Source organism: Ananas comosus, linkage group 9, assembly GCF_001540865.1.
Source record: "Ananas comosus cultivar F153 linkage group 9, ASM154086v1, whole genome shotgun sequence".
Classification (NCBI taxonomy): Eukaryota; Viridiplantae; Streptophyta; class Magnoliopsida; order Poales; family Bromeliaceae; genus Ananas; species Ananas comosus.
In genome coordinates this window covers 12,456,757-12,473,867 of record NC_033629.1, presented here as the reverse complement: position 1 = coordinate 12,473,867, position 17,111 = coordinate 12,456,757, and the positions used below count along the sequence as shown (strand labels likewise).

Below are 17,111 nucleotides of genomic sequence, written 5' to 3'. Positions count from 1 at the left end.
TTAAGCACACACTATTTATAAAAACAGCATATATATATAGCAATAGCAATAGCAATAGCAATAGCAATATAGCAACAGTAATAGATATGATCGATGGGGCCGGGCATACCAAATGTGATGATCAAACATGCAAGAGCTAGCGACCGATCGAGCGAGCGATTATTGATTGGTCTTCTTGTTCAAGGAGAAGAAGAAGAAGAGGCTGCCGCTGAGGCGGGGGGCGGCGGGGGCGGGGGATGGTGGTCGGTGGCGGTGCGTTGCATGGGGGGAGGAGGCAGGAGGGGCTGCTTCTTGCGCTTCTTCTTCTCGTAGCTGATGCCGCGGGCCTTCTCCTGGTGCTGGCGGACCTCGCGGAGGTAGAGGCGGACGGCGCGGGCGGCGAAGGGGTTGTTCTCGGGGCGGCCGCCGCCGTTCTCCTCGTAGGCGGCGCGGAGGCGGCCGACGAGCGCGTCCAGGCTGCCCCACGCCTGGCGCAGCGGGCAGGGGCAGGGGGCCGGCGGGTTCGGGTGCCCGAAGAAGGGGCACGACCCCACGTGCACCTTCGTCTTCCCGAACTGGTCCAGGTACCGCAGGAACTCCAGCACGTGCGCCCCCCCGCACTGCGCCAGCGTCAGCGCCGCCGGCCGGTGGTTCGCCAGGTACTGCACGAACGTGTTCCAGTCCCTCCGCTTCTGCGACTCGTATCGCGACGGCGACGCCGCCGCCGACGACGACGACGACGACGACGCACCGCCAACACCGCCCACAGCGGCGGCGGCGGCACCGGCCGTCGGGGGGTTGTCGCTGTCCGAGTGCGGCGAATCTATGTCCATTTCTATGTATATATATATATGTGTGTGTGTAGCTGCAGAAGATGTAGATCGATTAATTTGGAGGTAATATCAGGAGGAAAAATGATGATACATATGATATGTATGCATGAGATCTATCAATCTATATGTGATATGGAAAGAGCTAGCGATACAGTTATTTCTTTTTATAGCTAGCTAACTAACTAGCAGGAGTTTGCTTTCGGTGGTGATTTTGACAACCACACCATATATGTATATAGATATAGATGTATGGATCGATACACATATATGATGAGTGGAAATATAAGAATATGCGAAGTGGAGTGTTTGAGAAAGGTGAAGTTGTGGTCCTACGAGATGATCATGAGAGAGAGAGATCTTGAGAGAGAGAGAGAGAGGGCTTACTGTGGGGGGCTTTTTGCGTGTTTGCGTATTTTCCTTGGGGGAGCTTCCTTGGAAGTTGGATTAAGAAGGAGATGTGATGGAGATGTATGATGTGTGGGGGTGGGAGTGAGGGGGAGGAGGAGGAGGGGGATGATCACACGATGCTTCTACATTCATAGGAAGTTCAGAAGATGATGGGTGTGCTTTGCTTACTCCGGAAAAGGAAGAGGAGCTATAATGATTTTAGAGAGAGAGAGAGAGAGAGAGAGAGAGGGAAGTAAACACACTGTGACTGTTATTAGGGTTTGCTGTCCTAAATGGGCAGAGGGGAAAGTTTTTGACTAGGGATGAGAGAGAGAGAGAGATAGAGAGAGAGAGAGAGAGAGGAGGTGATGTGATAGGAGGAAAGTTTATCCAGAGTGATTGGTGGGTGGGATTTAATTCACAAGGGTGGAGTTAAGTAACCCACGAATATTTTATTAACAAAAAGTACTACTACAGACTACAAATGTCTTTCATATATATATATATATATATATATATATATATATATATATATATATATATATATATATAAACACTGTCCGCCTCGTTTATTTTATTTAGATTAGTTGAAAATATAAATCAATTAAGATTCGAACTTGGATCTCAAGTACCAACAATCAAGTCCTTTGCCACTTGCTCTAGGAGTGGTCGGTGTATATATATATATATATATATAATAGAGTTGGATAGAATGCTATTAAGGGGAAACTTCAAATACCTCTCGTGGTTTCGTATTTTTATAACTTTAGTACCATGTGGTTTAAAGTGTATCAAGTTAGTACATGTGGTTTCACACTTTCTCGCTTTAGTGCCCTGTGGTTTCAAGTGTATCAAGTTAGTATCCCGTGATTTCATTTTTATATCAAGTTAGTGCCCTGTGGTTTCAAGTGTATCAAGTTAGTATCCCGTAATTTTATTTTTATATCAAGTTAGTACCCTGTGGTTTCAATTTTCTCTTTTTATTATCCATTTCGGAGTATATAATTTAACAAAATATTAAACCACAGGGTACTGAAGTGAAAAAGTGCGAAACCACAGGATACTAACTTGATACACTTGAAACCAAAGGGTACTAAAGTGAGAAAGTGCGAAACCACTGTGTACTAACTTGATACATTTTAAACCACAGGGTACTAAAGTGAGAAAGTGCGAAACCACGAGGGGTATTTGAAGTTTCCCCTACTATTAATAATATTTGTTTTTTTTACTATTAAATTTTTAGTCTTTGTATCAATTTTTCTAATAATTTTTAATTATTAAATTAAATATTACAATCTAATAAAAACCACTCAATCATCAGGGACCAGTGAGAGAGAGAGAGAGAGAGTGTGTTGAGTTAGAATATATCTAAAAGCACGAATTTATTGGTGCTTTTAGAAAGTATTTGGTTCGGGAACAAGGAGGAATAAGCTCTTGTTCCCTCATTTGTTTCTAAACAAAAACTCTTGTACCCGAGAACAGTAGTTCTCGGGCCCTTCAAATAAGTTGGTATAATTTGGTATAAGTTTAGAATTGCTGTTCCATCTTTTTCTCCGGAACAAACTTGTTCCCAAGTGGTAAGAAGGTTAATTAAAATCTAAATTTAATTTTAATTATAATATTAAATTATTAATTAATATATTTAAATCATTATCCATTGCTTAAATAATAAAGTAATTAATTAATTTATTATTTATAATTAATTAACTGATTAATTATTTATAATTTAATATGTTTATCCATAAACTAATATTTATATTGATCAAGCATTAATATTTTTATTAATCTAATTAATTTTGTACTAATTATCTAATTAAAATAATTTATTAACTATAAAAAGTTAAATTATTTTTATATTTAATTAATTTATTAATATATTTTTATTATCTTATACAATATTTATAGTTAATAAATTTAATTTAGAGTTATAATTCTTATTCCTCTTGTTCTAATATAACTATCTAAGTACTATTTACCTTATTCCCAAAAATAATCCAATTTTCATCCAAAAACAAAATTGGTTTAGTTTCTGTTTACATCTGAACTTGTATTTATCTCTAGAATAAGCAGTTTTTACTTATATCCGAACCAAACGCAGCCTTAGATTTCTAGCTCTTAGATCCACTCCTTGACTCCTTAATAGTCTTTAAATCAAATTCTATTTCACCTATCACACTCAACCCAAATGGACTACTATCATTCTAGTCCTACAACACCTCCATCTAAAGGCTAAGAACCTAAAAGCACCAATGGGTTGGTGCTTATAGAGGTATTCTAACTCAACTCTCTCTTTTTCTCTATATATATAAAGCTAGGCTCCCAATACTACTTATAATATCAAAACTCTGATACTACAGTCTTATTTTTTTATCTTAGAATATCTAAATCAACGATTCACACCATTAAAACTAATCTAGAATATTTAAAATTTTTAGAGATAAAATTTTATGTTTTTTCCACATAATTTATTTATGATCAAATTTTTTCAAATTTGTCAATTTTCAACACATAGCTACTATAGCGAGTTTGAAGTTTAACAGTATAGAAGAATATAAATTTATTCAAATTTTAATAGAAAACGATTTAAACTGTCTAGATCAAGATCAGTATTCTTGATCTTGAATTCAAAAATTTTATCTTCAAATCTTAGAAATTGTTCAATTTTCACCGTTCATTTTGACATGATTTAATTACTTACTAAATAATGTTGAAAAAATTAAAATTTTATTCTTAAATATTTTATATATCCTAGATTATATTTGACAGTGTGAATCATTGATTTGAATACCTTAAAATAAAAAACAAGACTACAGTACTGAAGCTCCGTACCATAAATAGTATAGTAGCTACATTCTATATCTATTATCTATTACTATATACTAAAGTGCATGAAACTGATCTCTCCCATATATGTTGACACATATCCCATCCGTAAATTCGGTGCACCCAGTGCACCACAGATTTTGTAAAAACTTTTATTTTATTTTAATGTATATATCTAAATTTTATAATTTTTAATATATAAATATTTAAAGTACTATAAAATAAATTTAATTAATTAAATTTATTTTAAAATATTATTTTTGATATTTTTATCATATAAATTTAGATATATACATACACTCGGTGCAGGCAACAATGTCTAATAAAGAGGAGCACCCTTGGTGTACATATGTCCATCCCATTGGTGCACCCAGTGCACCATGGACCTAATAAGAAAATAAAATTTTATTTTAATAAATATATCTAAAATTTATATTTATTAAATAGACATTTTAAATACTATCAAATAAATTAAATTAATTATATTTTAGTTTTGACATCTCTATTGTACAAATTTACTAATGTATATGAGATGTATATATACACTAGGTACAATCAATGAGTTACACTAAAGGCCATTGAGTCTATTGTGGAGCACTCTTCATTTGTTGACACGTGTCTCATCCATAAATTCAGTGTACCAGGTGCAAAATTTAACATAGTTCCTATAAATAATTTTATATCATTTTAATGTATATATCTAAATTTTATAATTTTTAATATATAAACATTTAAAATACTATAAAATAAATTTAATCAATTTTATTTTTGATGTTTCTATCATATAAATTTACTGATGTGTATGAAATATACATAATACACAAGGTGTGCGCATGCAATAATTTCCAATAGGTAGAAGCATTATTCATGGATGTGTGTCCATTCCATTGGTTCAGCTGGTGCACTATGGACTCAATAAGAAAAATGTAATATTATTTTACTGAATATATCTAAAATTTATAAATATTAACATACAGGCATTTTAAATACTATAAAATAAATTAAATTAATTAAATTTAAGTTTTAACATCTCCACTATACAAATTTACTGGTACTTGTAAGATGTATATGTATATTAGGTGCAGTCAATGAGTCCGACCAATAAAAAAAATATATAATTTTATTTTAGTGAATATATCTAAAATTTATAAATATTAACATATGTAGATTTTAAATACAATAAAACAAAATAAATTAATTAAATTTAAATTTTGGCTCCTCAATTGTACAAATGTATTTGTCTGAGATGTATATGTACACTAGATGCAGTCAATGAGTTCGACTAAAGATCACTTTGAATTAAAAACCTCAACTATGTTAATTTGGTTAATATCTCCTATTTGAGCTATGTTTCTAAATTTGTTAGTTTTATTGGTTACTAACTATTAAATCAATTGGAATACTCGTCTACTTTTTGTTAATTATTTATTATAAGTCCAAATTTTAGAAAAAGCATATCTAATTCTCCACGCTGGNGTTTTAACATCTCCACTATACAAATTTACTGGCACTTATAAGATGTATATGTACATTAGGTGCAGTCAATGAGTCCGACCAATAAAAAATATATATAATTTTATTTTAGTGAATATATCTAAAATTTATAAATATTAACATATATAGATTTTAAATACAATAAAATAAAATAAATTAATTAAATTTAAATTTTGGCATCTCAGTTGTACAAATGTACGTGTCTGAGATGTATATGTATACTAGATGCAGTCAATGAGTTTGACTAAAGCTCACTTTGAATTAAAAACCTCAATTATGTTAATTTGGTTAATATCTTCTATTTGAGCTATTTTTTAAAATTTGTTAGTTTTATTTACTACTAACTATTAAATCAATTGGAATACTCGTCTACTTTTTGTTAATTATTTATTATAAGTCCAAATTTTAGAAAAAGCATATCTAATTCTCCACGCTGGTGCTTAATTTTTTTAATTTTAGAAATTTTTTACAAAATTAAATATATGTTTATAAATTCTAAAAAAATATTATAAATTCCATCAATTAAAAAATTACGAATCAAGTAACTACTTTTTTTTTTATCATAATATTTTCAATTCTCGATATTGCTTGCATGGATCGATAAAAATAATTTAAATAGAATTAGAAGAATAAAAAATAAAAAATAAAAAAAGGATTTATATCTTTTGAACAAATTGGTCGAAAAAATAAGTATATTATGAACTTTTTCTTTTTACTTCAGAAAATTTTGAAAATTTGCGGAACTCCAAGAATCTAAATAGAAATTATCAAATATCTAGAGGCATAATCTGTAATAAAATTTTATAGTTTGAAATCAGATGTTGAAACAAATATGTGTCTATTATATATATTTAATAGTAATATATACTATATTTTATAAATATAATTAAAAATATATTCATCATACCTGCGACAAAGCACGGGTACATATACATATACAAATATATTCAATAACTTAATACTTTTAAAAGTATATGAACTCAATTCTTAAAATGGTATTATATAAATTTACTAACACAATAATTCGGATAAAATTTTGAAAATTGCTAACCATTTTTCTAAGAAAAAGTAATACCAAAGAACTCGCTGCATTGCAGCGGTACTAGACCTAAGAATTGTATTATATATGAAAAGATAGATACCCGATTATTGATTTTGAGGTCAGAGGTTGGAATCACCGCTGCTATTAGTTACCGAGACTCATAAAATAAAATATATAAAATTTTGGGGTGGGACGGGGCCTTAAAAAAGAAAGGGATAATTGCCTATATACCTCTCAAAACTTCAGAAATATTTTATTTATCTTTATTTTTTTTTTCTTTTCAAAATACCCCTCTTACATTTCTCTGTTATTTTAAAATATCCCTACAGTTACCATCCGTTAAGTTAACTTGAATTAAGCGTGAGTTAAATATCTACCGGAATTAAAAAAATTAAAATGCCACTTTTATTCTTAACTTAAGGACAAATAAGAAATATTGGAGATGGTAGAAAGGTATATTTGAAAAGACCAAAAAGTAAAATATTTTTTGTACCCCTAACTTAAAGGCAAATAAGAAAAGTCGGTGACGGTTGAAGGGTATATTTGAAAGGGCAAAATAGTAATTTCATATAGATAACAGAATTCATTAACAGATTTTAACTCTAGGAATAAATCAGAAAGTCGAAAACTTTTCAAAGGTATATAAGCAATTGCCCTACATATATATATATGAGTAGGGCTACCATACTCTTATCAGTATTTGACCCTTTGTACTCATAAATTATTTTTGATGATGGGGTTTCCGAATCGACGATCCACTCCATTAAATATGATCTAGAGTATTTGAAACTTCTAAAAAATAAATTTCATAATTTTTTAAAATCATAATAAAGTCTATCAAACGGGTATAAAATGAACGGTCAAAATCGAATGACGTCCTAAAAATAGATGATCGGATCCTTCAATTTAAGATCGGAGTTATTGATCTTTATCTAGGTAATGAATAGAATTTTCTATCAAAAATTCAACCTATTCTAATTCTTTTACACCGTTAAACTAGCAAGTATTCCATACTGGCCGTTAAAAATTGTCAATTTTGTGAGCTTTTGATCATAAGATAAATAATGTCGAAAAATTATGAAATTTGATTTTTGAAAGTTTTAAATGCTCTAGATAATATTTAACAGTATGAATCGTCGATTCGAAAGTTCTATCATCGAAAATAATTTTTTAGTACAAGGGTGATCGTACTCATAAGAGTATAGTAGCCAGACTCTCTCTCTCTCTCTCTCTCTCTCTCTCTCTCTCTATATATATATATATAGAATTAGGCTGGAATACTATTAATAGTAAAATGCTATTTTTGCTATCAAATTTTTAACCCTTGGATGAAAAATTGTAGGGTCAGAATGATATTAGTCGGTTAGAGTTGAATGGTCCCTCTAGGGTTGATTGATCCGCACTGGGTTATAGCATTTAATCCAATGGTTAGAAATAATGAAAAGAGTTGATACAAAGGCTAAAAAATTGATAGCAATAATGAAATTTTGCTATAAATATTAGCCCAGTCCAACTCTATATATATATATATATAAAATTTGAAAAAACGATACAAGGAGTGTTGGCCCCACATGTCTTGTGAAACCACCAATCGCTCTCGTCCTCTTCTACATGAATAACTAACAGTTGATGGGCATAGTATTTTTCCTTATAGTACGCAATGTTCCTGCACAACACAAGCATTTGGGTCCCATTTCTTTAAATTACCGTACTACCCTGACCGACAAAAGTATATATAGGTATATATTATACAAGACACTCCACGGTGGTGGAGCATCGATCGTCGCCATCCATCAACTCATCAGATCGAATCTCAAAGCGAGAGAACATGGTGGAGTTCCCACCACGCTCGTGCGTTACGCATACTTTTTCTCATCTTATGATCATACGGTAGCAAGCAAAAGCGTACGGAAGGCATCTACGTACAGTAAAATTGGGAAAATTCTTCTCGCTAGCAGTGTTTATATTTGTCTTTTTATTAGTAGGACATTTTGCATACAACTCCAAAACTTTTTTCGCGCGAATTTGAACAAGCAAAATATTCTTTTGGTCGTAACAATCCTCTAATGTCTTTGCTAAAGACAAAATCGGAGTAAAACGCCGTCCCTATCACGTACGGTGTTCGAATCTTAAAGCAGCATGAGCGGCAGAATACTCGCCATTCCATATAGACGCAGAGAGAAGCATTACTATCACTGCACTGCGACGTTTCTAAAATACACAACAAACAATTACCCGGTAGGCGCACATGCGGAAAGCCACGAGTATTCTGAGACTCTGATTATATATATATATAGGAAAGAACGATCGCAGGGGAATCAGTTGAGGAAATCCTTCATCGGATCGTCGTGGTGGACCCTCTTCATGCGGTACGCCTCCATATCTTCGGCGGTAACCTGTACAAACAAGTTTTATGTCATAAACGAACATCGAAGTAGCGCGTTCGTCGAATGCCTGTTTTTTAAGTATGGCTATATGTATGCAATTCAATACCTCATCGTTCCATTTAACGTTATATTTCCGCTTTCTTTCGTCTTTCTCTTCCTTCCTCCTTTCGTCCTCCTGCGGAAACGGAAACGCAGGTTCAGAATCGGCAGTTAATCAACTCGACGAGAATGAGACTCGAAATCGGAAGTTATACTACTTACTTTCTTCAGAGCTTCTGTGAGAAGCTTCTTGTCCAAGACCAAGTCGTCGGGGATGTCGGTTCCCCATGTAGCGAGCCTCTTCTCCTCGTTCTGCGCGGGTTTGTCTGTTTAATCCAAAAGTATCGACGATAAGTATCAAGGGGTATGACCATGCGGATCGAACAAAATTCAGTAAAATACTTGAGAAGAATTCTTTGAAATATTTGAAAAATAAAAAATAAAAGACAGAACATAGAATAAGAAATAGAAGTTCAGAAAACATCTTAAAGGACCGAAAGCATCCGGTCAAACAATGTAATGTTAGTGGCAACAGTCATTAGGAGTGTTTGGCCGCGCGGTAGCGTGCACGTTTGCGGTGCGCAACTGCACAAAACCCCGTTTTTGAGAAGCTCCGCATGCAGAGCTTCTTTCGAAAGGCCACACGGTGCGGCCCGCACGTGGACCACACAGCACCCCACTAAACAACAAAATAACAAAGGGTGTGGTTGACGCAGATACTACCGATTATATAAAACCACTAAAAGTCTTGCCAGTTCAAAGAAAGTTATATTTACCACAAAACAATTTCACAGCTAGGAACTTAAATCTGATACTTGGTAGAGATACAATGATCTAATTATAGATTATCTCTTCATCAATTGAACCTTAGTTTCATAAACAGGACAACCAATATGGTGCAACTATATTCATAAAAGCAGCACCAGCAGGAAACTAAAGAAAGACGAGATGAAATCTTTAGCCACCTAGCAACATTTAAAGCACTAGTTTCACCACTTAACAAAAAGGCCACCAATTATTGGGTGTATAACACCATATGAAATCGAACAAAGAGTAAACATTAATGGATAATGAATAAAAAATAAAATAAAATTGTCAAATCTTATACCAACCTTCTGCGGCCTCCTTGCGAGCCATGTTCGCCTTCATTAAATCTGTGGCCGCTTCAGCAGCCTCAATTCCTGCTGAGCCCGTGCAGTAGCTATTCTTTATAGTCTGTCTACAGCATTTGTAGCCCCACTGGTGATCTTTCCACCACGAACCCCACACACTGGTGTGGTTATTAATGTAGACATCTTCCTCGTATTTACTTTTTGGAAGAGATGTCTCCTGCAGAGATCAAATTTAGAAGCTCAGTAACATCCAAGATAGTACTACTAATTTTCTGATGATAATAGATAAAAGATATACGGTAGTTGGCGTGTTTGTCATTCTACTCTTTGGTGAATTTGCATTTATCTTGACATAAACTTTTTAATTCTTCTCAAAAAAGGCTCAAGCAAAAATCCTCATGCAGTCTCTGAAGATGAAGATCTCAATGTTATAAAATTGTTGCTCAAGTGAGAAGCTCAGGAACAGTTTCTCTACTCCGAGAAGCGGTAATTGGGCATTCTCCAAATAGAAATATCGAAAGTGGCAAAAAGCTGAAAAGACTATCCAAAAGCAGAAGCTTTTTGCTCGAGTATTCTGCTTTTTATGTAATTTTGAGGATAAACAAGAGCTTCTTCAAACAGCTCGACTCAAGCCACATTTCTGTAAAAGATCACCAACTCGCCATCCTCCCCTAAATAAAAATGACGAATAAAAACCACATGGCTGCAAAGATTAAACATACCTGTCCCTTAATTATTCGTCCAGCACGATCATATTCAATCTCTTTCTCACTCTGCCCCAGAAGGAGCTCCCGAGGAAGAGCTTCTTCAGAAGCCGCATTTCCGTACTTCTCCATAATGGTATCCTTCGTCTTGGACTTCAACTTCTCTTTGATAACCTTATAATTCTTATACAGTAATTCTGCTTGAGACGGGGCAGCTTGCATGTGGATATCCTGCCCTTTATCAAAAGCTTCCCAAGCATGGATATTGAGCTGCTTGAACTCCAACGCTTGTCCACTAACCCGGTATTGGTTATCACCCTGTAGTACAATAAAAACATCAGTAAGTAACCATGTCCAACTGTATATGGTTGCAATCTATGAAGAAGAAGCTAAAAGATTTGAAGCACTTACTTCATAAAACTTCTCATTTGGATCCGCATCAGGCAGAGGATCCTCACGCATGGAACGGGTTTTTGGATCATAATAGGCAGAATTTACGTCAAGGTTCAGTAGATATTTTGCAGTATCTTCTCTAATACGCAAATTCCTGAAGGAGGCGAAAAATGTATCAGCATTCATGCAAAGGACAGCAAACCATAAATGGAAAAAAAAATATATAAAGGAAATATTATGATTACATAGACTACACAAGCAGCTTATTAAAAGTAACTGTTTGGCCTGGAGCAATAAGCTGAAATAATGTTCTGGGCAGAACAAAAGAAAAGTCTCCATTTTGAAACTCCTGCCTTTATTGTCATCATGTCATGTTGATAAAAATTAACTAGTGCATTTTCAAATGGAATTTCTACAGAAGTTCAAACTACGCCAAATAGCTTCTGAGATCGGTAGCTGCCAATTATCAGAAGTTAAAATTCACCTAACAGTTCCAGTGCTTCCACCACCAGTAGTACGAACACGCTTCTCCACCTTTGCAAAGTCCATTTGTTTGCTCTCATCAACCCTAGCCTCATCCACCTTGAATTCATCCTCGTCATCTTCTTCATCGCTGACTGCACTATCAACTTCCTGGTTATTGTTCTTCTCTTCCAGCTTTTTCAGCTGCTGTTCTTTCAAGTACTTTCTCCTAGCTTCTTCCCTAGCTTCATACTGCTCGATCACACGAGAGTAAGTGGATGGATCAAACCCATTCCAACGGTCTCGTTTGCCATCGTAATCGAGTTCAAATGTCTCCACTTTCTCATCAGGGGCAATATGCATGTTTGTCCACTTTGCACCTGCTCTACGGGGTCGGTCCATGCATGATTTCTTGTCATGAGTCATTGCTCCACAGCTACAGAAAACAAAATTAAAAAAAAAAATGATAAATATCTTTTTCCACAGTTGCCACAGTATGCAAATTAAGCAAAATTATAATTTGGTAAACATGTATTGACAGCCCTCCAACACAAAGGGCATTTCGAAACAGGGCCCGAGGTATCCTTAAGTTTTAGCTTTCTTTTTTTTTTAAGCACAAAAAGAGATTGCTCAAATCAAATAACAACATTGCGAAGTTCAATGACCTATTTCACACATGGCATATAATAAGAGAGTTGTCATTACACGATTACCTAATGACTTCACGGGAAAATAAGCATGTCAAATCAAAGTACTAGAGTAAACAACCAAAAGATCTCGAGTATATGGTTTTCACACTCTTGACCTAACTGTTAGGCAGAGGCATATGAAAGTGCCAAACACAACCAAACAAAGTAAAGGATGAACATAACTAAACAGAAAAAACAAAATGCATTTACATAAGGAAAAAAAAAAAAGAAGCAAAACAATGGACTAAAACTTACTTTTCACAAGCACCTTTTCTATATTTATCAGCCTGGTAGATCTTTGCACCTCGATCATACCACGATTTTGAGTAATTTGGATCAGATTTCCATTTTCTTTGATGCTTCAAGCTCTGCAAACAGTTGCAACCACCATTAGAACTCCACAAAGTCCTAGCACAAGAACCGAGAACAAACCCAAAGGGAAAAAGAAACAAAAATTCAGAAGACGTACCGGTTTCTCGGCATTAAGGTACCAAGGTGCAGATGACATGTACTGAGGAATATGTGGATTAATTTCCTTTCCATCCTCGTCGACCTCAGCAGGGGCAAGACCAGCTTTGCGTGCTTCCTCCAATTCAAGTTGCTTTCGATGGTCCTCTCTAGACTTAAAAGAAGCTGTTAAAAGTAGAATAAGACCGATTAGATACAGCTCCCAGTTGGAGAGCGAAATAAGAACTTTCCCAACACACTAAAACATGACTCAACCAAACAAATTTATGCTGCTTTCTATCTAGTGATACTATTATTACTTGATAATAATACTACGATCAGTAGCAACATTCAAAGAAGTATGCTTTGTTCAATGTTCTTGTATACTGTGTTCAATGACTCAATCAAAGAGATATAAGCTCATGGGAGAAGTGTATAGTAAACAGGAAAAAAAGTTGAACAAATAAGAAGAAGAATCTCTCCCATAAAATATAGTAAAAAAGAGCATTGCAGTTGAAATCTAATCTACGAAGTACTCTGGATGGAGAATAACACAAGCCAACATCGTGACGCACAATGAGATCGCATGTCCCCTGAACAAGAATTAGACTACACAACTCAAAGATGTCATGCAATTATTGACAATACGCTAGTACGCGCCTGCTTTGCAACAGTTTCTGTAGTTCAAGAGCCGTAGCAAGCATTTGACAAATGGAAAAAGTCTGTAGCTTCTGCTACAGCAAGAAGCTGGAGCGAGCTTCTATGCCTTAAATGTAAAAACTCTAACTTAAAACCTCTGCTATAGTAGAATGTTTGCATGCAGATCTAAACGAAAATACTACTAAATGTTTTCCGAAACAGCTCTACTGAAACAGTACTTTCGCTCGCAGGGTCAACCAGGCCCCTCGTTAAAAATTGAATTCCCGATAAGAGCATGTCTTAAAAAAAAAATCTTATTGCCAAAGGTAACTACTGAAAAAATAATAGAAATGATCTCAAAGACAAGTTAACTATTATCTTAAAAGAATATCCCGATCAAAGTAAGGGTTTACTACGACACGGTAGCAGAAAAAAAGGGATTTTACATCAATTTCCATTCCATGAAGATCAATCTCATCCCACGCAACAAGGCCCCAAAACCCAAATTTATGAAACAAAGCACCGCGCACCTCCGATTCACAAAGAAATCGCAAAAATAACCAAAAGGAACGAAATTTACATCGGATCCAATTCCATGGCATGAATGAAACGAAAAACCCAACCAAATCGGGTGCGACAACAACGATTAACTTTACTTTGAAGTAAAAAAAAAAAAAAAAAAAAAAAAAAAAAAAAAAAAAAAAAAAAAAAAAAAAAAAAAAAAAGAACAATCGATTCGAAAATTGGGGCAAGAGAACATTCACCTGAAGCCGTTGCCATCTTGTTGGGGGGATCAGAGAAACCCTAGGTTTGCGATCGATTGGAGACAGGGAGAGAGATAGGGATTGCGAGCGATTGGAATTGGGGCAGGAACGAAAACCAAAAAAAGGAGAGAAATAAAAAAAAAAGGGGGAAAAAAAAAAAAAAACCCTAAGCCGAACGATCGAGAGAGGGAGAGAGTCGGCTTGGATAATTGGGTCGGAGGAGTATAAACTATTTATCGCTTCATGGTTCACCACGTCATTTTAGACCGGCCAATTATCTGCAATCCAGTAGACCGCTTCTCAAAATCACTACCGTCCAATTGACACACGACCGCTCGAACGGTCGGTGGATTGCCTGGCGGTCCATGGATGACGTGGTGAACATAGGCGGTTCAGGAAATAAGTTCGCTGGGCTATGGTCGGTGTTGGGTTTTTTCGGGTACGGGTTGGGTTAAGACCGAATGAGTGGTATCACGTGGATAATCGAATCCGACCCGACCCGATTAAGAACTAGAATGTTGTCTAGAGAATATTTCAATTTTGGTTTGCACTTCTTAAATAAAAGCTAATAAGGGTCCACTCAAAGGGTATTGAACTATTCATATGACTATTAGTCTCCAAAATGGTCCTTTTTGGTTTCCACTCAACCTTTTAGCAATTGTCTCAACTTAATGCATGGCATTTTCTTAGTGTGCTAGATTGGTCAAAATGGAGGATCTAATGGACGGTTGAGATCGATGCATCTATTGATCGGTCGAATTTGCGCAATTATCATATAAATATTGTTCAATCAAATGTGATGTGCCAACCATGTATGAATCTTGTGAGGATTTTGATGCAGTGATATGTTGAAGTTCAAAGTATCATGCGACGAAATAGCAAAGAAAAGGGATAAAATTATTGTGAAAGGACATCTTTGGATAATATAGAAACACCGTCAGCGAAGAATCAGCACTTTATAGCGGAGCTGTATGTCGTCACTGAATTCTAGGCCATGGGATCGAACTGTGAAAATAGGCCGACACGGAGCGGTCTTATACACCTCTACTCACTATTTCTATCAAGCTTAATAATTGTTGTAATAGGGCTTTAAATCGAAAAGAAAGAAAAGTTACTTGTTGAATTTTTGAGAAAAGAAAAGAAATCAGTAATTAAGGGTCTTTACGCACGTTTTACCAATTTGCAATTTTATGAAAATGCTACTTTTTATATATATATATATAGAATTATGCTGGAATACTATCAATAGCATAAATTTATTGGTGTTATTAGTTTTTTAGCTCTTAAATTGAGAAATGTGTGGTTAAGATGATGTGAGCCTCCTAACAGGGTTGAGTAAACGGTTGGTGGTTGAATAGTATAATCTAACGGATAGCAGTGGAAAACTCGATAGTACCAAATCCTTGGTGCTATCGATAATATTCTAGCCGGACTATATATATATATATATATATATATATATATTCAAAACAAAAAAAAAATTACAGTTCTAGATAATTACAATGGAATAGAACATTCAAAAAAATAACATTTTTTTTCTCAAAAAAAAAAACACATTGTTTTTCCAATTAACTTGGCTTTTCTCCTGAGAACCCATTCCTCACATCTTGGATTGTAGCGGGACCACTAGTTATGGGCTAAGATCAAGAAGAGCGAGAAAGAAACGTTTTGTACGTACCACTTTGAAAGAGACAGATCGAGAGAAAGAACCACAAGTTAGTACAATAATTTATATCTTGAAGATCGGGTAATTCTTATTCTGGGCTCAAAACTAGAGGGCTTAAAATATAACTATAAACTATCATAAGTGATCTCCAATCAGAAAAAAAAAAAAAAAACTCTGATCTTAAGTGTCATAGATCGTATCTATACTATATACATTCCAATTGTTACCATCTCTAAATTTGAGTATTAAAGAATCCGGTACACTAAGGGTGCGTTTGGTTCGCGCTTTCTTTTAAAGATTCCTAATAATCCAATGGGAATAAAAAAATATGACGATGTTTGGCTAAACGCACTAAGTAATCTAGTTGGTAATATTGGATTCACTTGGAAATAAGATTCACCCCAAAGTACTAATCTCATTTCCTTGAGGGATGGTGGGTATCCTCATATTAATGGATTGGGGTAATCATAATATGTTTAATATCTTTCTTTCTTCTTAACCACCGGCTAATTGATATTATTTTTCTTTACACTCTAACCTTATATCTCTCTCTAAACTTATTTTCTCTCTAAAATTCAACTTTTTTTTCTCTCTCTAAACGAAGCTTTATCTCTCTCTCTTTCTAAAATTTCAACTCTCTCATTCCCTCTAATTTTGACTATATTTTTCTTTCTATTTTTTTAATTATGCTCTCTCTCTAACTTATACTCTCTCTCTCTTTTTTCTAAAAAGATGTTGAAACTTTTGGTAACATTATCTAAAATTAAATTAATTAATTAATTAATTAATTGTATATTTTTTGTAATATTAAATAACATGACTAATTAATATTACCGTGCTAATCAAACATAGGAATTTCACATTCTTAGTAGTAGGATGAATAGGAATAAAATTCTTGGATATCTTTTATTCCTAGTAATCTTTCATAATGCGAACCAAACGCACCCTAAAAATTATGTTAGATGGTGTATTTAAAAAACACAAAATATTTTTCCAAACTCTAACAACTACTTAAATTATTCATCTAAACTGACCATATTATATTCTCTTTTTAGGCCCACCACACTTTGTTTTTAGATAGTTTTTCTCTTTCGAAAAACCGCAGCTAAAGTTATAAATTCTACTGTTTTCATAACAAAAATTAAAATAATCTAAAAGCATGATCTTTAATTGCTGGCGTTATTTATTAAGACTATTTCAATGAATTTTTTTAAATTTTTTTTAAGAGGTTGTTCAGCTCTATCAATAACA

The 17,111-nt window shown here is 34.4% G+C and overlaps 2 protein-coding genes across 2 annotated transcripts; both read right to left on the bottom strand.

Moving 5' to 3' along the window:
• On the bottom strand, window positions 1-1,558 carry LOC109715648 (protein G1-like4). The gene is made up of 2 exons (XM_020240763.1): window positions 1,197-1,558; window positions 1-844 (listed from the first exon to the last, which is right to left on the bottom strand). Exon 2 carries the CDS (start codon window positions 810-812, stop codon window positions 180-182), a length of 633 nt encoding a protein of 210 aa, XP_020096352.1. The 5' UTR covers window positions 813-844; window positions 1,197-1,558; the 3' UTR covers window positions 1-179.
• On the bottom strand, window positions 8,492-14,366 carry LOC109715578 (pre-mRNA-splicing factor SLU7). The gene is made up of 10 exons (XM_020240673.1): window positions 14,195-14,366; window positions 12,814-12,977; window positions 12,600-12,712; window positions 11,678-12,091; window positions 11,212-11,347; window positions 10,819-11,118; window positions 10,097-10,313; window positions 9,207-9,310; window positions 9,052-9,120; window positions 8,492-8,954 (listed from the first exon to the last, which is right to left on the bottom strand). Exons 1-10 carry the CDS (start codon window positions 14,208-14,210, stop codon window positions 8,877-8,879), a joined length of 1,611 nt encoding a protein of 536 aa, XP_020096262.1. The 5' UTR covers window positions 14,211-14,366; the 3' UTR covers window positions 8,492-8,876.

Excerpts from the sequence above, each read along its gene's own strand:
- LOC109715648 (XM_020240763.1), bottom strand. The coding sequence starts at position 812 with ATGGACATAGATTCGCCGCACTCGGACAGCGACAACCCCCCGACGGCC.
- LOC109715578 (XM_020240673.1), bottom strand. Across the intron at positions 11,119-11,211 it reads CAAATGAGAAGTTTTATGAA|GGTGATAACCAATACCGGGT; the intron begins GTAAGTGCTTCA and ends ATTGTACTACAG. Across the intron at positions 10,314-10,818 it reads GACGAATAATTAAGGGACAG|GAGACATCTCTTCCAAAAAG; the intron begins GTATGTTTAATC and ends TGATCTCTGCAG.